At 40.2% G+C, this 27,650-nt stretch overlaps 1 protein-coding gene across 7 annotated transcripts in view; it reads left to right on the plus strand.

Moving 5' to 3' along the window:
* The window catches only part of UMAD1 (UBAP1-MVB12-associated (UMA) domain containing 1), a 317,588-nt gene that overhangs the window by 19,236 nt on the left and 270,702 nt on the right, over window positions 1-27,650 (plus strand). For 6 of the 7 annotated variants that reach the window (XM_054692381.1, XM_054692385.1, XM_054692379.1 and 3 more), the window contains exon 3: window positions 3,607-3,678. The exons of the other annotated variant lie outside the window; for it this stretch is intronic. In XM_054692381.1, coding sequence (XP_054548356.1) covers window positions 3,607-3,678 — 72 coding nt within the window. The remainder of the gene's footprint in view (window positions 1-3,606; window positions 3,679-27,650) is intronic. 7 annotated transcript variants of the gene reach the window in all.

The raw sequence follows: 27,650 nt of genomic DNA on the forward strand, positions 1-27,650 counted from the left end.
TTATTTGTTTGTTTTGTTTTGTTTTTGTTTACACATGCACTGGGTACAGTCAGAAGCGCGGGAGGGTGAGAGAATTCACCAGAGCCAGAGCGGGGAGCAGAGCAGGCAGAAGGACCGAAGTACACTGCTGAGGGGAGCAGCGGGCGGCAGGAGAGGTCTGCGCGCCATGTGGGACCCTCCTCTGGTGGCCGGGGAGCAGCCGGGGATCGAACCAGCGCCCTAGAGGCCGCGGGCAGGTTCGCAACCCAGCGCTCAACCACTGCGCCACCGGGGAGGCCCTCTTCCCAACCTCTTGGTGGAGAACCCTGTCCGAACCCTGTCAGACTGGGGTCCTCTAGCCTGCGTGAATGCTCCATGTGCCTTGAGAAGTGAAGGATGACTCCATTAGGATTGTAGGGGTGCTCCTGAGTTTTTATCTTAGGCCCTTTCAGTGCAAGGGCTCACATCATATGCCTGACCCCACACATTCAGTATAGGTGGGTGGGTCTTTAGCGCTTTAGATCTTCTCTTCAGGGACTGAGAGGACACAGGAATTTTACTTCTTAAACCCTCTTCCATTTCTTGGTTTTTAATCTGTGGGAGACCTGAATAGAGTTTTGTCACGGCTATACATTGTCTTAGAATGTGCCATCTTTTCCACAGCCATGTTTTGGCAGACCTTTGTATTTTTCTTAACTTCATGTGGCCTGGGAAAGGGGCAGTATCTAAGGTGTTTAGAATTGTTTTCTCTTTGACAAGAGCCTTATACCTGAGGCATAATAGTGGGATATAGTCTTTGACTATGGCTGGTGGTTTTCCTAGAGAGCCTTTTGACTGGCATAAGTTGGAGTGTTGTTTGTGTGGCGCTTCTTACTGTGTCAGCAATGTGTGCTTGGGCTTCTGTAATATCATAATTTAAAAGAAATATATATTTGGGCCGTTCTCATGATCAAAATATATTATTTCCCTCATATATTTGCTCTTCATAGCTCCTGGTTCACAGCTTCTCAAATCCTTGGAATTTCCTAAGTGTTGAGGTGATAAAGACGGCTCCTGTTTTGTTAATGATTGACTTTTTGGGAAGTCCTGGAACCCAACTTTTCGTTACAGTGCAGAACTTCAGCCCCAACCCAGCACTCCAGGGAGAGGAGAAGGACTGGAGGTTGAGCTCAATTGCCAGTGGCCACTGTGTGAGTCAGTGTTGCCTGTGTAATGAAGCCTACATAGAAACCCCAAAAGGAGAAGCAAATAGAGCTTCAGGGTTGTGAACTGATGGAGCTATAGGGAAAGTGGCAGGCCTGGAGGGGGCATGGGAGCTCCAGGTCCTCTCTCCTTACCTTGCTCATGTGGCCCTTTTTTCTGTGTCAGGAATTAGTACCTTGGTTTCTGCAATATTGTAATTTATAAGAAGTATATTTGTGGGTCATTCTTCCCTCTGGATGTTCCGCTGTTATATATCTTGCAGTAAACCACTGATCTAGTGAGTAAATGGGTTTCCAGAGTTCTGTGAGCAGTTTCAATAAACTGATCAAATCTAAGGAAAGAGTTTGTGGGAACCTCTGACTTACAGCCAATAGGTCAGAAGCACAGGGAACAGCCTGGGCTTGGGACTGGTATCTGTGGTGAATTCTCAGATACCTTATTTGTATCTGAGAAGTGCTTGTTGGTGTGGGAAGCCTACATGCACTCATGTGGTAACTCGTCTCAGGATACCCCAATTCTGCTCCCAATTTCCAATTCTAAACTGACTATGGCAACCTCTATTTTTTTGTTCCTTAAAAGCTGCCAGTGTTATTTCCCCTCTCACCTTCTGAATTAGCCTCATTAAATGAAAAATGTCAAGGATGCCTCTGGTCTCCTGTGAAGTTACTGCTTTTTCAGAAGTTTCACAATAAATTTTTCTCTCAGAAATATGATCCAATAAAGTCTGCTGTTTCAAACTGTATTCAGTATTCTGCATTTTAGAGCATCTCTGCAGTCTGAACACATATAAGAGGACTCTGCTCTTTTCTAATTTTCCATAATTAGAAATCAACATTATTCTTTTTGTTATCAAACAGCTATTTAAAAGATGAATTTAGTGCACTGGCAATTTTGAGGACTCATACACTTTCTAATGCTATACCTCAAAAACAGCCCTTTACACTTCTTCATCACTTCCCTAGCTCTACTGGCTGCCATTTTGCAGCACTGTAGACACAAGTCTTAACCACAACTGAAATTGCCTGTGGTACTGTTCTTTCTAAAATCTCTTCCAGTACTTGGTAGCTTGTGGCATGTAGATATTCCACTGCCTGTGTGACAGCTATCTCAGTAGGGGCCCAGTCTCCAGAATATTCTTCCTTAGCAGGTAAAGCTTATCTGCTGTGGGCCTTTCTTTTTTTAGACTCTGGTTTAAGAAGCAGTCTTTTTTTTTCTTCTAAGATTTATTTATTCACGCATACAAGAACCGGGTACAGGCCAGATGTGTGGGAGGGTGAGAGGATTCACCAGAGACAGAGCAGACAACAGAACAGACAGACTGACTGAAATACAGGGCTGAGGGGAGCAGCGGGCAAGACAGGAGAGGTCTGCTGCGCCATGTGAGTTGCTCCCTGGCCTGCAGAGATCGAACCCGCGCTGCAGAGGCCGCAGACAGCTTCACAGAGCTGTGCTCAACCGCCTGCACCACCAGGGAGGCCCAAGAAGTGGTCTTTCTTTGAATCTCAGAAGCCACAGAAACTTCCACATTTGCTATTTCATTGGGGAATTTCCAGGACTTAATTACTCTAATATGCTCTCATCTACCAGCTGTTTCATCAGTATTTCTAAACTCTAGCGGTGCATTCCCCAGATACTGATGTGAAGTATTTTGAGGGAGTTTTCTTAGGACCATCTTGGACTGAGCTGGATTGGTGTCCCCTTTAACGTATGTCTCGCAATTAGGCGGTCATGGCGAGGAATCCATTGCAGGGTAGTATATTTCATTGGAAGTACAGCTGGTGCTCTACCCTCACTCAGAAGATCCAAGTAAGCACATCCTCCCCAATGTCAGCCAAAGCCTCGTCACCCATCAGCTCTCATGTCTGCTGATGCTTGACTCAGTTTAGGCCTATTTACTGTGGGTGCAAGGCTCTACCCCTTCACCATTTTCCATGAAAACCCCCTGCACCGCTGCTCTCCTGTGGGCTCTGCTACTCTGCTGAACGTTACTCTTCTGACGTCTTGATGAAATCAGTCCTCATCATGTCCATTCTCACCTCCCTCTGTTGTCCTTCTCTTGTCTTCAGTCACACCATCTCTCTTCCTTCTCAGGAGCTCCCAAGATGCCCTGGAGCCTGACCCCTTGGGTACATATCCTGGCTTCACAGCTTACTAGAGTTTCCATTATAGGGGAGGCAGAACTTTCCCTTTCCCCTCTTAGAGTCTCTGTCTGGGCCTGAGAATTAAATGTGCATAATACAGAAAAACAGGAGAAAATTAAACAAATTTTTAGGTTTCCAATGGGAGCCCCTATAGGAAAATGAAGGCTTAAAGAATTGGCAAAATCCAAGGGCTTATATTTATATACTGACTTAAAGATGCATTTATGGAAAAGTAACTGAAATATATGGGGAGACTAAAGGAAGATTGGCGTTGTTTTCACAGGGTCTGCTTGTGCAGAATTCCTTTGGCCTCATCATCTCTTCATCTCTTGTGATCAGAATGTATTTTCTCTTGGTATGTAAAGGACATCCTCCCCGAGAGGGTTTTATCGCCTCAGAAAGAAAAGGGACCATCAGAGTGCTCCTCTTTATTCCTACTGTTTTTCAAATGCCATTAGCTCAAAATAATTCTTATGTCAAAGTGTGACTCTTTTTTTTGAGGGGGCGTTTTCTGTCACCCTTCACTATTTGGGGCAAGTTATATTACCTCCTGGGTGTCATTTAGCTTACTAGGAAATGAGTCTGATAATATCAACCAATGGGCTTAAAGAAAGAATTTAATGAGTTAATGTGTGAAATGCTTAGAATACTCTGTAGTCCTCGAGGTGATAGTACTATATCTCCACCTACAGGTGAGGACTTTTCCAAGTTCTTGCACCTCTAACATAGATATCTGGAATTAGGCCAGACCATCTGACTCAGAACCTCTTAATCAGTAATTTATCCTTTTTAAAAGTATCATATCATTATTTAAAATTTTTGGACACCAGTGACATTTTAAGTTAATTAAAAAATGATATTGTGTTCTCTTGTTTAAAAGACAAAGTGCTGCATATGTTTTAATAAAGGAGGGTTGGTAGTTGTATGTACTCATCAAGTTTGGCTTTGATTTTGGCTATCCCAAACCTTTTTATTTTTTTATTTTTTTTTTTTTTTACTGCACTGTAACTTTAATATAAATGAAATAAAATAAAATGGATACATGGATATTCACATTCATGAGGTCATCTTATGTGCACTACAACTCAGGACAAATGCACAATACCCAGCTGTTAACCCTGTCTTGGTGGCTAACCCTCCTTTCCTCGGAATTTTTTTTTTTTTTTTTTTTTTTTTCTCAGATGTTCTCTCTGTTTATTTTTGTTGCTTATTTGAATTTTTCTCTTATTGTTATTTTTTTTTTTTTACTGATAATATCAGTTTTTTTTTTTTTTTATAAATTTTATTGTTATATTCCCCATACAATTGCAGCCCCCCCATTCTGACCCCAATCCCACCCCTCCCGCCCCCGCCCCCCTAAAGTGTCTCTGGTTCATAGTTTTTGTTGATTTGATTTTCACTTTCTTATAGTTATTCATTTTCCTGGTCCCTTATTTAAGTTTTCTAGATTCCTGCTATGAGTGAGACCATCCGGTATTTTTCTTTTCTTTTTGGCTTATTTCGCTGAGCATGATCCCTTCCAGCGCCCATCCATGTTGCTGCAAATTGCATGTGTTTATCTTTTTTGAATGCTGAGTAATATTCCATGGTATATATGTACCACATCTTCTTGATCCAGTCATCTATTTTTGGGCATTTGGGTTGTTTCCAAAGCTTAGCTATTGTAAACAGTGCTGCTATAAACATAGGGGTGCAGGTGTTCTTTGGAATTGATGTTTCTGTGTCCTTTGGGTAAATACCTAGGAGTGGAATTGCTGGATCATATGGAAGCTCTATGTTTAGTAGGTCCAGAAATCTCCACACAGCTCTCCACAGTGGTTGGACCAGTTTGCACTCCCACCAACAGTGCAGAAGAGTTCCTTTTTCTCCACACCCTCGCCAGCATTTGTTGTTGCTAGTTTTTTTAATATGTGCCATTCTCACTGGTGTAAGATGGATCTCATGGTAGTTTGATTTGCATTTCCCTGATGGCAAGTGATGTTGAACATTTTTTCATATGCCTGTTGGCCATTTGCATTCCTCTTCAGAGAAGTTTCTTTTGGCTCTTCTGCCCATTTTTTTGACTGGATTATTTTCTTTGTTGTTGTGAGTTTCATCAGCTCTTTGCAGATTTTTGTGATCAGTCTTTATCATTAGTGTTGGGTGCAAAAATGTTCTCCCAGTTGGTGGGGTTTTCTCTTTGTTTTTGTTATTGTCTCTTTTGCGTGCAGAAGCTCTTTAATTTGATGTAGTCCCAGCTGTTATCTTTGCCTTCACTATCACTGCTTTGGTGATGTGTCTGTAAGATGTCTTTGATGTAATCCCGTAGTGTTTCGCCTATATTTCCTTCTATATATTTATGGTTCAGGTCTATGTCTAGTTCTTTAATCCATTTTGAGTTGATTTTTGTGTATGTGTGAGGTAGTGGTCAAGCTTCATTCTTTTGCATGTAGCGACCCAGTTTTCCCAGCACCATTTATTGAACAAACTTTCTTTGCTCCAATGCATAGTCTTTGCTCCTTTTGTCAAAGATTAGTTGACCATAAATCTGTGGATTTATTTCTGGATTTTCTATTCGATTCCATTGGTCTGTATGTCTGTTCTTGTTCCAAATACCATGCAGTTTTGATGATTATGGCTTTGTAGTATAGTTTGAAGTCTGGGAGTGTGATGCCTCCATTCCCTTCTTTTTTTTCAGGAGAGCTTTGGCTATTCGGGGTTTTTTGTGATTCCATATGAATTTCATCAATAATTGTTCTATTTCTTTGAAGAATGACATTGAAATTTTGATTGGAATAGCATTGAATCTGTATATTGCTTTTGGAAGGATGGCCATTTTAATAATGTTTATTCTTCCAATCCACGAGCAGGGGATGTCTCTCCATTTCTTTGTGTCTTCTTCTTTTTCTTTTTTCAGTGTTTTATAGTTTTCTTTGTATAGGTCCTTTATCTCTTTTGTTAGATTTATTCCCAAATATTTGATTTTTTTTGTTCAATACAAAGGGATGGTTTTTTTTATTTCTTCTTCTTCAGATTTATTGTTTGTGTATAGAAGGCTACTGACTTTGCATGTTGATTTTGTATCCTGCACTTTACTGAACTGATTGATGAGTTGAATTAGCTTTTCTGTGGAGTTTTGGGTTCTCTATGTATAATATCATATCGTCTGCAAATAGTGATAGTTTGACTTCTTCTTTTCCTATTTGGATTCCTTGGATGTCTTTCTCTTGTCTTATTGCCCTGGCTAGGACTTCCAGTATTATATTGAAAAGCAGTGGTGAGAGTGGACATCCTTGTCTTTTCCAGATCTTAATGGAATTGCTTTCAGCTTTTCACCATTGAGAATGATGCTGGCTGTTGGCTTGTCATAGATGGCCTTTATGATGTTGAGGTATGTTCCTTGTATCCAAGAATTTCAAGGGATTTTATCATGAATGGGTGTTGCACTTTGTCGAAAGCTTTCTCAGCATCTATTGATATTATCATATGGTTTATATTTCTTTTTGTTGATGTGTTGGATAACGTTGATTGATTTTCGATGTTAAACCATCCTTGTGCCCCTGGAATGAATCCTACTTGGTCGTGGTGAATTATCTTATGGATACATTGTTGGATTCTGATGGCTAAAATTTTATTGAGGATTTTTGCATCAGTGTTCATTAGGGAGATTGGCCTGTAGTTTTCCTTTTTAGTGTTGTCCTTATTCGGTTTTGGTATTAGTAATGTTGCTTCATAGAACGTGTTTGGTATTCCTTCCTTCTCAATTTTTTGGAAGAGTTTGTGAAGGATAGGCACTATTCGTCTCTGAATGTTTGGTAGAATTCATTGTAAATCCATCAGGTCCTGGCTTTTGTTTTTGGGGAGGTTTTTGATTAAATTTTCAATTTCGCTAATTGTAATTGGTCTGTTTAGGTGTTCTATTTCTTCTTTATCTAGCTTGGGTGATTGTAGAGTTGTAGAATTTGTCCATCTCCTCTAGATTGTTGAACTTGTTTCCATATAACTGTTCATAGTAGTTACTGATTATTCTTTTGATTTCTGCTGTGTCCGTTGTGATTTCTCCTCTTTCATTGATGATCCTGTTTATTTGTGCTTTCTCCCTTTTTTCCTTTGTGAGCCTGGCTAGGGGTTTGTCTATTTTATTGATTTTTCAAAGAACCAGCTCTTGGTTTCATTGATCTTTTGGATTGTTTTTTTAGTTCAATTTCATTTATTTCTGCTTTGGTTTATTATTTCTTTTCTTCTACTGGTTTTGGGGTTTTTTTTGTTGTTCTTTTTCTAGATCTTTGAGCTTCGAGATTAGTTGTTTTTTGAGTTCTTTCTTGTTTTCTTGATGTGAGCTTCTATTGCTATATATTTTCCTCTTATTTCTGCTTTTGCTGCATCCCATACATTTAGGATATTGGTGTCCTCCTTGTCATTCAATTCAAAAAATTTTTTAATTTCTTCTTTGATCTCCTCATTAGTCCAGTGTGTCTTCCAGTAGTGTGGTTTTAATCTCCATGAGGTAGGAAAGTTCCTTGCCTTCTTTTTATGGTTAGTTCTAGTTTGATGCCTTCATGGTCAGAAAAATGGTTGGTATGATTTCAATCTTGGTGTATCTGTTGATGTTTGTCTTGTGCCCCAGTATGTGATCGATCCTGGAGAATGATCCGTGTGCGCTTGAGAAAAATGTGTACTCCGTTTTTTTGGGGTTTAGTGTTCTATAGATGTCTGTTAAGCCCAATTGCTCTAGGTCCTTATTTAGAGCTTTGGTTTCTTTACTTATTTTTTGTCTTGTTGATCTATCCATTGTTGATAGTGGTGTGTTGAAGTCTCCCACTACGTATGTGTTTTCTCTGATGTCTGTTTTCAGAGAAGACAACAGTTGTCTGATATATTTTGGTGCTCTTTCGTTGGTGAGTATATGTTAATGAGTGTTATTTCTTCTTGAAGTATTGTCCCCTTGATCATAATGTAGTGACCATTGGGGTCTCTTTTTATCTTTTTGAGTTTGAAATCTGTTTTATCTGATATAAGTATAGCTGTTCCTGCTTTCTTTTTTGGCCCATTGCTTGTAGGATTGTTTTCCATCCTTTGACTTTGAGCCTATTTTTATCTTTTGTAGCTAAATGTGTTTCCTGGAGACAGCAAAAGGTTGGGTTTTGTTTCTTAATCCAGGCTGCAACTCTGTGTCTTTTTATTGAAGAGTTTAGTCCATTTACATTTAGAGTTAATATTGATATGTTAACATCTGTATTTGCCATTGTGTTTGTCTTTCCTTTGATTTTATTTATTTATTCTTTTAATAACTTTTTTTTTTTTTTGGCCTTCTTTCATTGTTATTCGTCCCTCTGAGGTTCTGGCTTTAAGACTCCTTGTAGTATTTTTGGAGTGGGGGTTTAGTTGCAATGAAATTCCGGAGTTTCTGTTTGTCTGGGAAGGTCCATATTCTTTCTTCAAAGAGGAAGGAGAGCTTTGCGGGATAGAGTATTCTTGGTTGGCATCTGTTTTCTTGGAGTCTGTTGACTATGTCCCTCCACTCTCTCCTTGCCCGTAGTGTTTCTTCGGAGAAGTCTGATGTCAGCCTGATTGGCTTTCCTTTGAATGTTATCTGTTTCTTCCCTCTTGCCAGCTTCATTATTTTTTCCTTGTCCTGGATTCTTGGGAGCTTTACTATTATGTGTCTTGCTGTATTTTTTCTTTCATCGTGGAAGTTTGGTGTTCTTCTTGCTTCTTGTATATCAATTTTCAGCTCCTTCTTCACATTTGGGAAGTTCTCTTCAATTATCTCTTTGAATTTTTCTCTGTTCCTACTTCTCTCTCCTCTCCTCTGGTATTCCTATAACTCTTATATTTCCTTTCCTCATGGAGTCAGATAGTTCCCGAAGTCTTTCTTCATTCTTTTCCTTCGTACTTCTCTTTCCTTTTCTGTTTTGGTTCTTTTTATTTCTGTGTCTTCAAGAGCACTTATTCGTTCTTCCATTTCATCAATTCTGCTTTCATTGCTTTCCCAGAATTCTTTAGTTCTTCCACTAATTCTTTGATCTCCTGCATTTCTTTTACTTCCCTCTTTAGGGACTCAATTTCATTCTTCTGATCGTTGATTATTTTTCCCTTATCATTGTTTTCCTTTATGACTTCTGTCAGTTTTTTAATCACGGCAATTTTAAATTCTCTTTCTGGAAGGCTCAGAAGTTCTTCCAAGTTACTGTCGTTGCAATCTGGGGGCTGGTTTTCTTTTTGTGGTGTGCTTTTTCTCTGGAGAGTTGCTAGGTTGCGTGTGGTTCTTCTCCTCCCTACTGTCTGTTTTCTAATTTGCCGTATGCGTTGGGACACTGTGTTGTTGGGACTGGCCGGCATCTTGGGTGGGCTTCTCTTCTCCCCTCTGGTTCCTCCTGGAGTCATCTGTCAGTTTCAAGCAGTCTTTATTGGAGAAAGGTCCCTGTCCTAAAATGTCGATGTGGGGACACACTCCCCTGTGCGCCTGGTCCGCCCCGGCGGTGGGTTCCTGCTCCCCCTCTGGGCTTGGACTGCAGGCCAGAGGGGTCTGGCGTGGGCGAACTTCCCCGCTCACCTCTGGCTCCTGAGGAAGCCTTCTGCAGGTAGTCTTTACTGAAGAAATGTCCCTGTTCTAAAATGGTGATGTGGGACACACTCCCTGCGCGTCCGGTGTCAGGCACACTCTTCTGCGTGCCTGGTCTGCCCTGGCTGTGGGTGCTCGCTCTCCCTGTGGGCTCAGACTACTTGTTCGGAAGGGGCCGGGTGTGGTCTAACTCCCCAGCTGGCCACTAGTTCCTTCAGGAGCCTGTGCTGTCTACAAGTCGCTAGGTGGCGCCAAAGATCTCTCCTAGAGCACGCCGTGGGACAGGGAGCAAAGCGGGGATGGTAGGGTACACCTCAACGGCTTTGGGGTGCTGTGTCTGCCTTGTGCCCCACCGTCGTGGGGAACCCACGCCCCTAATTTCGTGCCCCGGGTCTCAGTTCCAAAGCCCTCAGTTCCAGGACGCGGGCTGTAGCCCAGTTCAGTGGCGCGGGAAGGGCGCCTTTTGCACCGCTCCCGTGACTGGGCGCCTGGTTCCTGCTCACTCAGGGAGGGACCTTCACCTCAGTGAGGACCTCCGCGCCTCCCCGCAAGCCTAGGTCGTCTCCCAAGCCTAGGTCGCAGGCGCGGGGACCTGGGCAGCCGTGATCCTGGTCTGCACTTGCTTTTCAAGCGCGCCGAGCGCGCCTTTCCACGCAAGCTTACCGGCAGCCCGGGCTGTGTGCGCGTCTCCCGGGGTCTTTGTTCTTCTCTAATGGCGCCCGGAGCCGTTCGCTCACCGCCGCGGCGAATCCTGCAGGGTTCTCCTCAGCTCCCGTTCACGGGGTGTGGTGGCTGCAATAGTTCCTTTCCACTCACAGTCCCGCTTGCTGCGTCCGTTTTTCTTGTTGGCCGTTTTGGTTTGTTGTTTCCTCCCCTCTGCCGGTCGGAGAGTGCCCCTCTGTGGGCGGGGGAGGGGAGCAGGGTTCTGCGCTTCCCTCCCTTCTGGTCCTCTTTTATGGCAACTTTCTTCTTCGGGCAGTTTGCTGGCGTCACCCGTTTATCTTCCGTGTCCCAGTTCTCACTGGGACCTGCCGCTTTTCCTCCCTATTAACTTTTTTTAATGGGAGATCTTACTCGCAGCGTCTCCTCGCCGCCATGTTGCTCCGCTCTCTTATTGTTTAATAATGTCCCAAACCTTTTTAAATACTGCAGAAAATTTTAATTTCCTTGATGAAGTTGAGATTGGGAGATGGTATACATTATTTAGTTAGCAGAAAATTCCTTTATCAGTTAAGGTCTTAACTGAATTAAGTGATAAAAGTCAGAACAGATTATGAGGGCTATAGTTAATTATCTTTAAAAATTGGATGGTAACCTCTTTAAAAGCTGATTTGTTCTGCTAAGTTGCTTTTTTATCAGATGGATTTATCCCAACATATATAATATCTGCTTTAGTCTCAGAGAAAATTACGTAAAATATTTTGAAAAGTGGCAAATAGGTCAGATGGTAGATATGAAATACTTTTATTACTATTATGGCATACTTGTGTACGTGTTTTGGTTATCATAGATCCATATAACTACTTTTATCCTCATGCACAGTGGACGCATTACAGAAAAATAAAGATATATGATTGCTTCTGTGTACTTATTAACTTCTAAATGACACAAATAAAGACTTAGAAACATGATTATATTTGCAGCATCGACTTTTTATATGAATTTTGCAGAATTTCTTAGTTTATCATTTTAAATGGTTTTTGTAATATGGTTCTAAAAAGGCCAGAGTAGATTAAAGGAATCATTTACTTATTTTTTTCCTGAGTGGAGAAAACCTGTTCCCTGAGGCAAACCTTCCTGTTTAACACAAATAGGTTTCAGGTCACAATTAGGTGGCATCACTGAGTTGCTGAAGTCAATACCCCATGACTTGAAATTCAGAGTGCAGGGGAGCTAGGCTTCTGTTGATAAGAGGAATATCTGAGCTGTTCTTACACAATTAGCTCACATTTGGATGAAAAGTTTTTTTCCCTTTTGGCCTTTGTGAAATGCCGAGTGTGCTGAATAAGAATAAGGGGGGCAAGCCTAGTAGAAAAACATCCTCTCCCTTGTAACCAGTTCATTCACATAAGAAGATAATAGCTATTCCTTCATTCAGTGATGAAGTTGAAGTAATCCTCCAGGGTACTCATTTTACACAAAAACAAATTGTAGTTTTCATTTGCATCACTGGGTGGCGATTTTTCTTACTTCTGTTTAAAAATCCAGCAAGCATAGCACAGCACTATTTGTAATTACCAGGGTTTTCTTCTGTTATGACATGTTTAATTGTACTTTTAAGACATTATCTTTAAGTTGATTACAAATTTACGACTGTAGACTGCAACCTCATAGTTATTTTAAATTAGGGGAAAGGGTGTATCTGTGGCTTACATGTCGCCAGATAATCCCTTCCAACTCTAAGACAAAGACATGAATTTGTTGATTATGTTTTAGCAAAAAGAAGGGAAAATAACAGCAAGAAAATCCTACAGAATATGAAACGAAGAGGCATAATTTAGATGGCTGTTGTGTTTGCTAACATTGTTGACCAGAGAGTGACTATGGCTGTGCAGCAGGCAGGATGAAACTGGGCAAGCAGTCTGACAGAGCATGAAAGGAATTGGGTTACAGTACAACCGAAATGCATCATGTTTTTGAGATTATGCAGGTGCTTCTTAAAGTAGGCCACCAGAACTTCTTGTTTCCATTAAGCTAATTATTTTATAAAATTCATTTGGGCCTAAAAGCAGAGTTTAGTAATTCACAGCAGTTTGGTTTTCATCCTTTAAGTATTGATATTGAAATTTGTAATTTAGTCTTTCCGTTTGCCAGTTTAAGTGATAGCCCAGATTTTGAAAATAGTGGGTTTTTTGTTTTTTTTTTTTGTTACTGTTTAGTTTTTTAAGATTGTCTCCTACTAAATTCCTCATTTTGGAAATCAGTCAAATCGTATTTACACACTAACGCTAAAGTCTCACATTTTTTATATGACCTTTTTAGGTAATCACTTCATTTCTGTGTTCGTTCCTTTACTTAAAAGTGGAAATTTAGCTATACACAATAAAGATTTACATCCCAAGGAATGAAGGACAGCAAGTCCTTCCATTCTGTCTAGGGCTATAGGCTTTAATTAAAACACTGACAAAAACTAAACAGATTTTCAGCATGTGCTATTTTTCACCATTTTCTATTTTTACTCCCTGTTCTTATAACAGAAATGTACCAAATCTTTAAAAAAAAAAAAGTGCTTATAGATTAAAAAAGCAACTCACTCTATTAATAGCTCTCTACCCATGTATTGTGATAACTAGAAAAACTCAAATTCTATTTGATTTATTGTAGTCTTGTGTTTTTATTCTTAACCTTTCAATTCTAAAGCAACTGTGCCAGCGTTTTTCAACTAGCTTTATTATGTGATTGTTTATTTTCTCATTAACAAATGTGGAGTTATGTGTCTAGTGATAGAATTAACAACATTTCACATTTGTTGGTTCCTAATTCCGCTCCACTAGTGACGCTTCAGATGTCAAAATGTTCAAGCAGCACCACCTCGAGCGGGGTACGTCTCTCCTTTTCCTCCTTGAACGTGCAGAGTGAGAGGGCACTGCTTCCGCAGGGGAAGGGTGCCAACTGCACTGGGAGGCCGAAAGGAGCCTTCTGCTTGGTGATTAATTGTGGGAAAATCATTCCTTCTTAGTGGGGTTCAGTAGACTCAGCTAACTCAAATGTAAATTAGGGGTCTATCTCCACCAACCCATGGTTCTAATCCTCCTGCACATTTTGAAAAGGGGTGCTTTGAAAACAGTGGTGCTGGGACCCCATCCCTAGATTCTGATTACATGGACCTTGGGTTTGGCCCAGACATTGTATTTTTTTTTTTCCAGAATTCTCCAGATAGTTCTAGTATGCATGTGGGGCAGAGAACCAGTGCAGTTCACACTCTGTAAAAACATTTAGTAATTGTTTACCATCAAATAAAGTGTTGAGACACTTTGAAAAAGACTTCATAAAAATACAGTTACTTTCCCTTCCACTGCAGTTGCACCATAAATAAGCAAGAAGCAAAAATCTCTATGAAATTTTTAAGTTAAACATACTTCCTCCAATCATTCATCATTCTATGAAGTGAAAAGTTTCTTAAAGTAATATACTTGGAATCTTACTTTTTAAAAATTAGAGCCTTTGGCTAACATTTTATTAAATACACAAATGTGGCTTGCTTTGGTCTAGGGCTTGTTTTGTCTTTAGCTGTAGTACAACTAGATTGACTTTTGGTGAAATTGTTTGACAGATTAACACCTTAAAACTTTCCAGGGCAACTTGGAAGTGTTTTTTTTTTCTTTCAAGCATTCATATTTTTAGTACAACTATCTGAGAGTAATTCATTGATTTACTCTCGTTCTGTTTTCTGCAAATTAAGTATGCATAGCATATTAAAAAAATGAGTTTCTCTTGTATTTCCTTAGAGTCTTTCATAATGCTGTATCTTCCACATCTGAGACCATTTAACTGAAAAATTATAATGAGTTGTTTTTGTTTTTTTTTTTAAAAGATTTATTTATTTATACAAGAACCGGGGTACAGGCCAGATGTGTGGGTGGGTGAGAGGATTCACCAGAGACAGAGAGGGGAACAGAACAGGCAGATTGACGAAAGACACTGCTGAGGTGAGCAGTGTGCGTGACAGGAGAGGTCTGGCGCACCATGTGGGACCCTCGCCGGCCGGCCAGGATGGAACCGGTGCTGCTGAGGCTGCGGACAGCTTTGCAGCGCTGTGCTCAACCGCCTGTGCCACTAGGGGAGGCCCTATAAATGAGTTGTTTTTATATTTTAACTTAAAATTTATTTTTTATTCTGTGCAAAAAATAATGGGATGAATAAATAAATATGCATACAAGGTACAGTATGAACATTGTACTTTTTATTAGTAACTCAAATAAAGTTGGGAGACCTAAATATGGTCATCGTAATAATACAATAGCTCTTTATTTTCAAGCATTATCTTATTTAGCTTCTGGTTTTTTCCATTGAATATAACCACAGCGTATATTTGAGGGGAAGAATTTGTTGTTGGGGACTGCACATTAATCTTCACAAATGTGAATTCTGAAAAATTTTAAATACAGACTCATATGATAGAATTATGTTATTACCTTAGAATAGCATTATCTGATAAACAAAGCCTGAAGAGAGATATCTTAAATTAGTGGATAAGGCTTTTATTTTAATTGTAGTAATCATCAAGTGAACATTCTTGAGTACTGTGTCCTTTTTATTTATTTAAAATAAAAATTTTTTAAAATATTTATGCATACATTAGTTGGGGGTACAGGCCAGAAGTGTGGGGGGGTGAGAGGATTCACCAGAGACAGAGTGGGGAACAGAACAGGCAGATTGACTGAAGTATACTGCTGAGGAGAGCAGCTGGTGAGTCGGGAGAGGTCTGCTGTGCTGTGTGGGGTGCTCCCTGGCTGGCTGGGGAGTGAACTCATGCTGCAGAGGCTGCGGATAGCTTCATAGGCTGCATCTTAACCCCTAGTGCCACCAGGGAGGCCCTGGATTTTTTTTTAAAGATTTATTTATTTATGCATACAAGAGCTGGGGTGCAGGCCAGAGATGCGTGGGTTGGAGTGTGAGAGGATTCATCAGAGACAGAGTGGGAAGCATAACAGGCAGCTCTACTAAAATGCACTGCTGAGGGGAGCAGCAGGCGAGATAGGAGAGGTCTGCTGTGCCATGTGGATCACTTCCCTTGCCAGGATAGAACTCATGCTGCAGAGGCTGTGGTTTGCTTCATAGTGCTGCAGCTTAACCCCTTGCACCAACAGAGGCCCCCTTTGTCCTTTTTTTAAAAAAAAGATTTATTTATGCATACAGGAGCTGGGGTACAGGCCAGAGGTGTGGGGGGTGGGGGACAGAGAGGATTCATCAGAGACAGAGTGGGGAACAGAACAGGCAGATTGACCAAAGTACACTGCTGAGGGGAGCATCGGGCGAGTCAGGAGAGGTCTGCTGCGCCATGTGTGTTGCTCCCTGGCCGACTGGGGATCAAACTCGTGCCGCAGAGGCTATGGATTGCTTCATAGTGTGGTGCTTAACCCCTTGCACCACCAGGGAGCCTCCCCCACTTTGTCCTTTTTAAAGATGCTACAGATTCTGGATCTGACCCATATCTAGGTCAGAATCTTTGAAGCTATGGGGTGAGCATCAGCTTTTTAAAAAGGCAATATAGGGGGTTTTCACGCATACTCCTATTTGGGAATTATTGAAATAATGATTTGATAAGATGCAATGGGGTCACAAAAACTTTTCAGGTGGTGAGACAAACTGCATGGTATATATTCAGAGAATTTGGGATAGATTCAGGGCCAGTAAAAAGTTCTTTTAGTTCAGAGGATGGATAGCACGGTCACTGTTGAGATATGAGGCTAAAAAGACAGTTTGTGATGGGCCTTGTGTGCATTCTGAGATGATGGAACTTGATCCCACTGGTAGTCATAGTCTCTCAGATGGCAGTCATCTTACAGTAGAGAAGTGGTGTTTTGTCTTTTTTTTTTTTTTTTTAAAGATTTATTTATTCATACAAGTACTGGGTACAGTCAGAAGCTCAGGAGGGTGAGAGAATGCACCAAAGCGGAAAACAGAACAGACAGTCTGACGAAATATACTGCTGAGGGGAGCAGCGGGCGCGCCAGGAGAGGTCTGCTGTGCCATGTGGGCCCCTCGCCGGTGGCCAGGGATTGAACCGGCGCTGCAGAGGCTGCGGGCAGCTTCGCAGCCCAGTGCTCAATCGCTGCACCACCAGGGGAGGCCCATGTTTTGTCTTTTTAACCTGAAATTTATTAACAATTTTTGAAACAAAAAATTGTTACAGGTTCATTAAGATAGAGAATTTCTTTAATGAGAAAGTTGATTGTAGCATCATCTCCTGAGTGCATCAATGAAAATGTTTGCAAGTGTGTTGTACCAGATCGTACAGAAACAGCAAAGAACTGATCAAGTATACAGGCTCTTCTCGCTGCAAGTCACTCTATCGTGATTCACATCCTTTAGCTTCAACATGCTGTAAGGGCAGAAACTACGCGTTTTCTCTCACTGTTTCCTTTTCTTTCATAGTTAATAGCATTTTTATCTTTCCGTGTGGTTGCAATTAGTTGTGGACTTGTGATGACATTTCTGGCCAGTGGAATGTTACAGGTTCTAGGAAACCTCTTAAAAGGACAGTTGGTATATACCATCCCTCCTCTTTCCTCTTCCCTGCCTAGTACTTCTCTCCTTCTGAAATGTGGATGATTTTGTAGCAGACTGGCCTCTATTGGATGATGAGGACCGGATCACATAGTGGGGATAATCCAGAGGGTAAGCTGGGAGGATCCTGCATCCATGAAGATGTGAAGTTGCCTCACTGGTCTCCTGATGGCTTCCTTTGGACTTTTATGTCAGGCAGAAACAAACTGCTCTTCTGTATAGCCACTATTTTATTTTTCATTTGTAGATGAACCACATCCTAACTAATATATGAGCTAGAAATCCTAACATTTGCATTCTAACTTCCATCATTTTCTGGTTGTGTGATCAGCTGCTCACTATTTCAGCCTCGTTTTCCTCGCACATAAAATGTTAATAGTATCATGGTTTCCCCATTACATTGTTAGATGAGATGAATAAGTGGGAACTATACACAGATTTCTTCACTGACTACTGTGAGTACAAATAAGTTTTAATTCACTTGCTAGTTCTGATCTTAGGAGAATACATCTGAGCCAGCATCAGCTTAGTTGAAAAGATCATTAATAATATAGGTGGTTGGGCCTCCCCTGGTGGCGCAGCGGTTGAGCACCAGTTCATTCCCTGGCCACTGGCGACGATCCCACCAAAAAAAAAAATATAGGTGGTGGGCAAGGCACCTAACCAGGCCACAGACAGAACTTTCCCCAACTCAGACTGGAAGGCCAGTCCATACAGGTGCTGTGCGCCCACCAGAAAGTCCACTCGTAGCCACTAGAAGCTGAAGTGCTTGAAGTGGGATCATCAACTAGTGGGCTGTTACCCAACCACTGAGAATTGCCACCACACTGGTTGTCAGTTAAATTCAAACAAATAGGGCCTCCTCTGGTGGCGCAGCGGTTGAGCACTGGGCTGTGAAGCTGCCTGTAGCCTCTGCAGCCCTGGTTTGATCCCTGGCCACCGGTGAGGGTCCCACATGGCACGACAGACCTCTCCTGCCACCCGCTGCTCCCCTCAGCAGTGTATTTCATCAATCTGCCTGTTCTGTTCCCCGCTCTGGCTCTGGTGAATTCTCTTACCCTCCTGCGCTTCTGACTGTACCCAGTGCTTATATAAATAAATAAATAAATAAATCTTTTTAAAAAATTCAAACAAATACATTTTCTAAAAATGGTGTTTCCATCAAAAAAGGTATACACTTTTATATTTTTGGTAAGTATCAAGTAACTGTATTAGAGCCTAAGATTATAGTATTAATGACTTAAAGGTGTCATTGTTCAGAAAATTTTTAGTATTGTATGTCAAGTAGCTCAGCTTTAAATTTAAGGAACTATTTATTTTTATTTCTGGCATCTGTTATTTCCTGCACCAGCAGAAAATACACTTGTTTGCTTCAAAGGAGAACCGTAAAATGGTTTGTTGATGAAGTTGATACTTGTGATAACCACCCTTGTCCCCATTGCTATGACTATGTTAGGGATTCTTAGGCATTATGAATTTGGGGAGAGTGTCAGCAATGCATGGCGTGGTCTGTAAGTGTCCTGAAATTATAGGCAAATTTTTGTATTTGCATTTTTCTGGGGAGAAGGGTCTCTGTATTTCAGCAGATTCTCCAAGTTCTGTGATTCTAAGAAGGTTAGAGAACCACTTTTCCACATGTTGTTATGTATCCTGATGGTTCTTGGCCTCTTGGGCTGTGTTTCTTAGGGTATTTTTATTTAGGGTCAGAGGTAGCAAAGTTATCCACAGAGATGGAGTACATCTCATCGGCCTCTTGTACTTGTTGGCCCTCAAGAAGTAGAATGAATTTTGAGTAGTTAAATAAAAATTAGGGAATAATCACTGCTATGGAAGATGGGTAGCACATGTGTCTCTAGAGAGATTACCATCTAAGTGATGAGACATTCAGAAATAAAATATAAAAATAATGTAACAAAGCAATGAGTGTTTGATAGGATGCAAGTGAATTTTGTAAGAATGTGTGAAAGTGTGACGTGCAATTTAGTTTGCTGCGATTTCTGTCTTAGGTCAACCTGGTGTGTGTACACTTGCACACTTTTTCAGTGATGTGTTCAGGACTGGATGCTGCAATGAATTTTTTTTTTTCCAGTAAAACTAAAAAGAGGGAAAATGATAATGGAGTTGAACAGATGCCACGCTGAGGTTGGAGAAGTTTTTATTTGCCAGACAAAAGAAATGCAGTAATACTGATGAGCTCCTAGTTTGCCTTTGCACAAACTTCTTTTTTTTTTATTTAAGATTTATTTATTTATGCATACAAGAAGCGGGGCACAGACCAGAGGTGTGGGGGGTGAGAATATTCACCAGATTCACCAGAGACAGAGCAGGGAGCAGAACAGGCCGACTGACTGAAATACACTGCTGAGGGGAGCAGCGGGTGAGACTGGAGAGGTCTGCTGCAACTTGTGAGTCACCTCCCTGGCAGGGGTTCAATCTCGTGTTGCAGTGGCTGCAGATAGCTTCATCATGCTGCATCTTAACCCCTTGCACCCCCAGGGAGGCCCCATCTTTGCACAAACTTCTGATCAAGAATTTTTTCTGTGTCCAACTGAGTGTTTCCTTGCGCAGAGTGCCCTGCCTTCTTTCACTTTGTCCAAATCCTGTTCAGTCTTCAGATCCCTGACAAAATTCTGTTTCCAGGTCTCTACAGTTTATGGATACTGCCTTTGATCTTAGATTGTACATTTGCGCCTATTGTTTGTTTCTTCATCACAGTTTGTTTCTTGTCGCACCCCCTATATTATTGCTTTGTAATATTACTTAAACTTTCACTTTTGATGTCTTGCCAGTTGGGTTGTAAACTACTGATTTCTTGTCCGTTGTGTATCTTGCATAATAGGACAATAACTTCCAGTTCACATATTGTTAACCAACTTTGAAATGATTTCTAACCCATTTACTGTTTGGATAGAAAACATGGTAATATCTTACACTGACATGTTTTTGTGAAAATATGTCTTTGTTCAACTTTTGTCACCTATCACCTGGACTTGAATTATTATACTAGCTTAGTTGCTATGTTGATGCAGACTGAAGTGAGCATTTGGAACAGATCGGATATCTGCTTAAGCACCCCCAAATTCATCCCCCTTCTCCACCTTGAAGGCAGTCACCTTCCTTTGTGTGGGCATGTGTTTCAGGAGAGACTGGTTTTATTGCCAACCCTGGGAGGTCACTCCTGATTTGTGAAAGCCAATCAGGGTGCCCAGTTCACCTTACCAGCAGTTAGTTTGGAAATGGGCACTTGTCACAGCTCTAATTGGGTGTGAATGAAGGTGGCTGACGAGGTCATAGGTAGACAAAAGAGGCAGCCACTTCCCTGACTACTGTTTTATGTGGACATAATGCCTGATGGGGTTGCACTGATCCTTGCCATCTTTGTTGAGGGAAGGGAGCAGAGACAAATGGAACAAGTTGAAGGTGGCAGAAAAAAATGGGGAAGCATCCTGGCCCCTGATGGCATTGTTGAACTGATACGTTTACTGGCCCAAGAGCTATTAATCTCTGGAATTTCCGTTGTTTCTTGTTAAAGTTTAAACCCACTTCCAGTTAGGTTTCTGTTGCTTGCAGCTAAAGATGGCTGGACTGATGGACAGGTTTACTAGCAATGCTACATATTCCTGGATAATCTATTCTTGGTAAAGCCTTTTTAGTTTAATTTTTAACAACCAACCTGCCGTAGAATCTATGTACTATGCATATATGTATGGACTCAAGAAACTTTACTGTTCTTGAGTCCATATTGTTCTTGAGTCCATATCTGTACAAGAAAATTTTGTATTTATTTCTGTTTGGAGAAAATTATCTAGAGAAAATTTCTCCAAAACTTTTTTAAATAAAATATTTGTGTCGAAATAGTCTCATTACCTTTCAAGTGAAGTGAATAGATTGTAAGAGTCACATGTAAACATATAAACATGAAGAAATCATGCCCAGTGGCATCAAAATGGATGTGCCTCTTGGATATGGCTGGTGCCAAGGGAGGCCATGGTACCACTACCAACTGGTGGTGAACCATCCTGTCAGTTGCTTGGAGATTAGGAAACGAATTTGACATATTAAGAGTTTGCTCTTTATTATATGGAAACATTTACTACATAAACATTAAAACATTTTATTTATGTTTTAAGAAATGGATTAGTAGATTTAGATTGATAGGTGATATATTATCATTTTTCTCATTTGAAGTAATGGCAAATAGACTTAGTTGCATTTTCTCACACATTCGCTTGCCAGGAATGCTGATGATTAAGCAAGAGATATCTATACTGATGTGTACCAGCTGTTTTATTTAATACGTCAGCAATCCTACTAATGATAATATAGTCTTAAACTTAATATAGACTGAGGATAATAAAATAAATTCCTAAAGCAACTCACTTAAAAGACTTGCATATCTTTATATGTTACATATTTGGAAATGTACCATTTCTGAAAAAGCTGAAGGTGGTAAATGAAATCGTAATTTGTTTTAAACGTGGAAACTTGGGAGGAAAATTGAAATGTATGTTTCTTTTTTATCATCCTAAATTTATAGTTCTAAAGTCATTTTTTAAAATTTAAACCAATTAGATATTAGATTTTTACTTGAATTATATCTAAATCTTGCTCACTATGTCAGATTTTAAAGAAGAATTTTTAAAGGTGATGATAAAACTTTCATTAATTTTATTTTTAAATGTTTACATTTTTATTATAAGTTGAACTACAATTTATATCATGCTATTAAAAGGTGGGCATGATGCCATGTATAATTTTTAAGGTTGGAAAGAGATCTAAGGGATAATTCTCAGTGACCTCATATGAAAATAAGTTGTATATTCAAAATACTTTTAAATACATATTTAAATATGTATTAAATGAAATACTTTCAAATACATATATTCTTTTATTTGGAAGAAAAAGGAAAGTAAATATAGTATAGAAGCTCCCTTATATAAAATGCCAAGTTAATGGTACAAACCAATTACAGAATAACCCTTCCCCTCTCAGTGAAATATATTTGTCTCTCTAGCCTGTGGGCACCTTTTTATTGCTAAAGTTGGGCTAAATTCACCACCATAGAAATTCAATAATGATTTCTCCCTATTATGAAAATATGCTAATGCTTCCAAATATATTTTAATATTCTCAGCTCAGATATACTTAAATGTTTTCCATTTTCTAAAAGCATGCAGTTTCTTTCAGCACCTTCTAGGTCTCCAAGGTTACGGGACCTTGAAGCACAGGCAGCTCTGCATGGTGCAAACCTGTACTTCTCCATTGTGCAGAGGTGGTGCGCTGCTAAAATTGAATGATGGTGGCCTTTTCACAGTTCGTTGGAAAATATAAGTTGGTGGAATTTCAGGTTTTTCATTTTGAACTTTTCCTTAAAACTTTAGAGAGAGCCAACGTTAATTTTACGAGCAGGTAGTAGACAGATAAAATGTATGCCTTAGGAGCAAATGGTTACTAAAGGAATAGTTTGCAAACAGCCAATCATATTTACTTACATTGCTGTTTTTTCCTTTGAACATTTTGTAGCCATAATTGTGGTTTATATTCTATTTTTTGCCTTTAAATTAAAATAAATTGAACATCGACAGCAATTTAAAGTTAGAATAACTGAATATATAATTTTGCCTAAAATTTTAGTTTATATGATAGAATTTAAAATGTTTCATAATGTTCTGAAAAGACTATTTTGACTTCCAGGCATTTTATAAGATTCACTGTGTAAAGAGATTACATTTTGAAGGAGAAGGTGCGAATTCTGCTTATTTTATTTCTGATCTTAGGCAGTTTAGGTCACCTTACTAGGGCACAGAGCCCTCATCTGGTGAATAAAAGAGTAAATTAGATTTTTTATTTCTGAAGTTTTGGTTTGTTCTTCATAGCTTAACTTAATTTTAGTGATAGCTTTTTTCTTTCCCCGGTGGGGGGGGGGTCCTGTATATTTAAAGAGATTAACAAATTCCTCATTTAATCTAATCTCTCTTAGAATAAATTGATGGTATTGAACTGTTATGTCCTCCTCTGGAGGACAAGAAGTTGGTCCACTAACTGCCAAACAGAAACCAGTATAAAGATTTTTCAGTTAGAGTCTTATGTGGCTAGGTTAGTCACCCTAATTTATCCCTGATAATCTTTTTTTTTTTTTAAGATTTATTTATTTATGCATACAAGAGCTGGGGTACAAGGCCAGAGCTGCGGGAGTTGAGAGGATTCACCAGAGACAGAATGGGGAACAGAACAGGCAGATCGACTGAAATACACTGCTGAGGGGAGCAGCGGGCGAGACAGGAGAGGTCTGCGCCATGTGGGTGTCTCCCTGGACGGCCAGGGATTGAACTAGTGCTGCAGAGGCTGCGGATTGCTTCATAGTGTGTTGCTTAACCCCTTGCCACCAGGGAGGCCCTATCCCTGATAATTCTTTATGTAAATACAGATAAACAGGGAAAATAAAATCCTATAGCCATACCGAACCTTAAGGATGACTGACAACATACTGCTAGAATCTGGGTTGCAGTTAGACTGAGAAAGGATTAGCTCATCTTCTGCACATGCTCCAGTAAGTTGAGACCTACATTTTCAAAACATAAAACTTGCCAGCTCTCCCTCTCCACCCCTGGGCTTCCGTTCTGTATAGGAAGCAGAGTACTTGTTCCCTATTCCCATACTTCCCTCACATATCATCTTTTCTTATTTTGGAAAACAGCTGGTCAGCAACTAGAGGAAGGCCTGATGGTGATGAAGAATACATGGGGAGGTGCCGTTGCCGCCAGCAGATCAGTGTAAGCAGGCGCAGAGAGAAAATTGGTGCTGGTAGCAGTGATGCTGGGAATTTAAATTGTTTTCCTGCACTCCTAAGGGCAGGTGACAGCATAGGAGGAAAAAGGCATCCCAAGGGGGAAGAGTTACACTGAAAAGCCTAGGAAAAGCCTGCAAATGGGTTGAGTACTGTGTGCACCAGCCTGCCTCCAGCTGATGGGAATTGATAATTTGTATAATCTTCCTGGAAGACATATTGGCAGTATGTATCAGAAGCTTTATTATTTTTTTTTAAGACTTATTTATGCAGGGCCTCCCCGGTGGCGCAGCGGTTGAGCGCTGGGCTACGAAGCTGCCCGCAGCCTCTGCAGCACTGGTTCGATCCCCTGCCACCGGGTGAGGGTCCCACATGGCGCACAGACCTCTCCCGCCGCCCGCTGTTCCCCTCAGCAGTGTACTTCCTCAGTCTGCCTGCTCTGTTCTCCGCTCTGCTCTGGTGAATTCTCTCGCTCTCCCGCGTTTCTGACTGTACCCAGTGCTTGTATAAATAAATAAATAAATAAATCTTTAAAAAAAAAAAAGACTTATTTATGCATACAAGAGCTGGGATGTTGGCCAGAGGTGTAGGGGAAGGGGAGAGAGAAGTCACCAGAGACAAAGTGGGGAGCAGAACAGGCAGATCTACTGAAATACACTGCTGAGGGGAGCAGTGGGTGAGGCAGGAGAGGTCTGCTGCACCATGTGGGTCAGCTCCCTGGCGGGGGATCGAACTCTTGCTGCAGTGGCTCTGGATAGCTTCATAGTGCTGAGACTTAAGCCTTTGCGCCACCATGGTGCCCCTGTATCAGAAGCTTTAAAGAAGTAGATTTGCCTTAGAAATAGCGCTTTTAGTAATTTATTACAAAAACATAAACTGATGCAGTTGTGTAAGATGGTATATTTGTTATGAACCTTTTTGTTTTATGTATTTTATGTACCTAAAAAAGTCTTTGGAAGGAAAACCCTTTGTGTACCTATTGGCATTGTGATTAGAGATGCTTTAATTTTTCTTCCCTTTGATCACTTATATTTATCTAATTTAAATACTTATATTTATGGTAATGATATGTATTATTTCTATAACCTCAAAATTAAAGGAACCCCAAAGATACATGTTCCTGAATCCTTATTTCTCTCTTGAAAACTGTTGTTCTCCCAAAAGCAAAAGTACATTTTATTCTTACTACTGAAATTGCATTGTGCTTCCTATTTCCAATATGCAGTTCAGTTCACCAAACATTTATTGAATAAATATAAATACTGTTAGTTTCTCTTAAAATATTTTATTAAATTATAAATATTATTTCAGTAGATTTGGGGCCTAAGTATAACACAGGAAAATCTCATTTTAAACTTTTCATTCTTTCCCCAATAACTTAATAATTTATTAGCATTTCTTAGAGGAAAATATGTGTTAGGAGAAGTTAACTAACTTTATATTTTGGTTTCTCTCTCATGTTTTCCTGGATGTTGACAATTCTTTATTTCCTTAAATACCTTCACAAAGCCAGTATTTCCAGTGCATCAGGAGGTGTTTTAAACAGTAATTTTGAGGTGAAATTCACTGATTTAAAAATCACTTATGTAAATTGTATCATTTTTGATGGATTTTAGTGGATTGCACTCAGCAATTTGAGTAGTTTTACATCCCTCTTTTTATTTTGTGCCATATTTCTCTGGACTTTTAAATTTAAACCTTCAAACTACATTGTGAATATATATATAATAGTTTTTCCTCTACAGTGGTTTTATTTTTTTTTAAAGATTTATTTATTTATGCATACAAGAACTGGGGTACAGGCCAGAGGTGCAGGGGGTGAGAGGATTCACCAGAGACAGAGCAGGGAACAGAACAGGCAGACTGACTGACAGGTCTGCTGTTCCATGTGGGTAGCTCCCTGGCCAGGGATAGAACTCGTGCTTCAGTGGCTGCAGATAGCTTCATAGGTTGCATCTTAACCCCTTGTGCCACCAGGGAGGTCCCTACAGTGGGTTTTGTATTGATTACTTAGTTTATAAAGTTAAAGTCATTTTAACATGGCAGTTATTAAAAAGAAGTTTTCTGTTTGAGGAATAAGATCTGCTTTTTTATTGCCATTATTGCAGTTGATCAATAGTCGGTGTATTCATGCTTTGTTGATCGAGGGCAACTGAGTTGTCATATCAGTGGAATCATTAACACTTGCTCTAATATGCCAGAGAATTTAATTTAAAAGCACTGTCAAGTACTGTGTAGTTTGAGTTTTATCTGTATGAGTCATATTTAAACATTCCAAAGAAGCATTAATCAGTTATCCCTCTCTACCTCTGAGGAAAATGCCATTACTCCCTTCCAAGTAAGTACACAGGCGATTGTTTGCTTGCTGTGGACATTTTCCCCATCAGTTTATCTCAGGCAGAATTTTCCAACCCAGCCAACTTTAGGGTTTGATTTAGAACAAAGGATGATTATGTTTTATTAGATAAGAAAGGGTGTGGAGAGAGAAAAAAATCTGCTAATGATATGTCCTTTCCTCTTTTCTAGCCCTAATAAATTGATTTTCACTTTGACTCTGTCCATTTTGACTTTTGTGATACGCTTCTCAACCATGTTCTTTCCTTGTGATGTTTAGACGGAGAACTTCCTACATGTTTAGCCTCAGAGCAAGAACACTCAGGCTTTTCATGCTCTTTGGCATTAGTGACTAACACACTGCATTTCTGGCAGTGGAATTTCTACTTACAGAGTCTGACCCCTTGCACCACAGCCCTACATCTGAACATGTGCCCCTGGCCAAGGACCTTCCACTTTCCTCCTCAGTAGGCCCAGGATCTTCTGTATCCACAGATAGTGGGAATTACCTGCCCTTTATCCACTTTAGGTTCTTGACTTTTCAACATCATCTTCACACATGATCAGAAATATTGGTTATATAAATTTATAAATTAACCGGTATTATTCATATTATATTTTATGTATCCTTAGTTGGCAGTAGTAAGGCAAGAGTGTGAAAGAGTGACATAGATCATCAATCTTTACCTAACATGAGGCTCTTTAAAATCAATTGTATCTGGCCTCCCCGGTGGCACAGCAGGTTGAGCCCTGCGCTGTGAAGCTGTCCGCAGCCTCTGCAGTGTGGGTTCGATTCCCGGCCAGCCAGAGAGAGTCCCACGTGGCGTGGCAGACCGCTCCTGTCTCACCTGCTGCTCTCCTCAGCAGTGTATTTCGGTTGTCTGCCTGTTCTGATCCCCACTCTGCCTCTGGTGAATCCTTTCACCCCCTGCACGTTTGGCCTGTACCCCAATTCTTGTATAAAAATAAATCTTTGAAAAAAAAATAGTCTATTGTATCTCTGTGTCTTTCTGATAAAACAGTTACCAGTGTTATTAATTTTGTGCTTGTGCTTTTGAGACTCTTTTACAACTGAAATTGGTAAGACAAAGTAGGTTAAAAAGCATCAATAACCACACACACCCAAATATTGTCTGATTGGTTAAGTATTGTGATAAAAATACTTTATAAAAACTACATGGAATCTTCTTGGATGTGACTTAGTATAAAATTGTAGAAGAAATGTTGTGGCCTTAGTTTAGTCACTGGAACTGGCCATGAGACCTGACTGGAAAATTGAACAACTTGTGGTATGAATTTGGTGAACAAAATTGTGGAAATTCAGATCCCATTTGATCATGGGGGAAGCATATTTTTTCCCAGTGATTAACCAATGTCAACTGCCTGAAATTTATTGATCTCAAGGCTCTTCCTCACTTGTTGCCAGTAACTC

The sequence above is a fragment of the Talpa occidentalis genome, unplaced genomic scaffold (assembly GCF_014898055.3).
Source record: "Talpa occidentalis isolate TD23 unplaced genomic scaffold, MPIMG_talOcc4v2.1, whole genome shotgun sequence".
NCBI classification, from domain to species: Eukaryota; Metazoa; Chordata; class Mammalia; order Eulipotyphla; family Talpidae; genus Talpa; species Talpa occidentalis.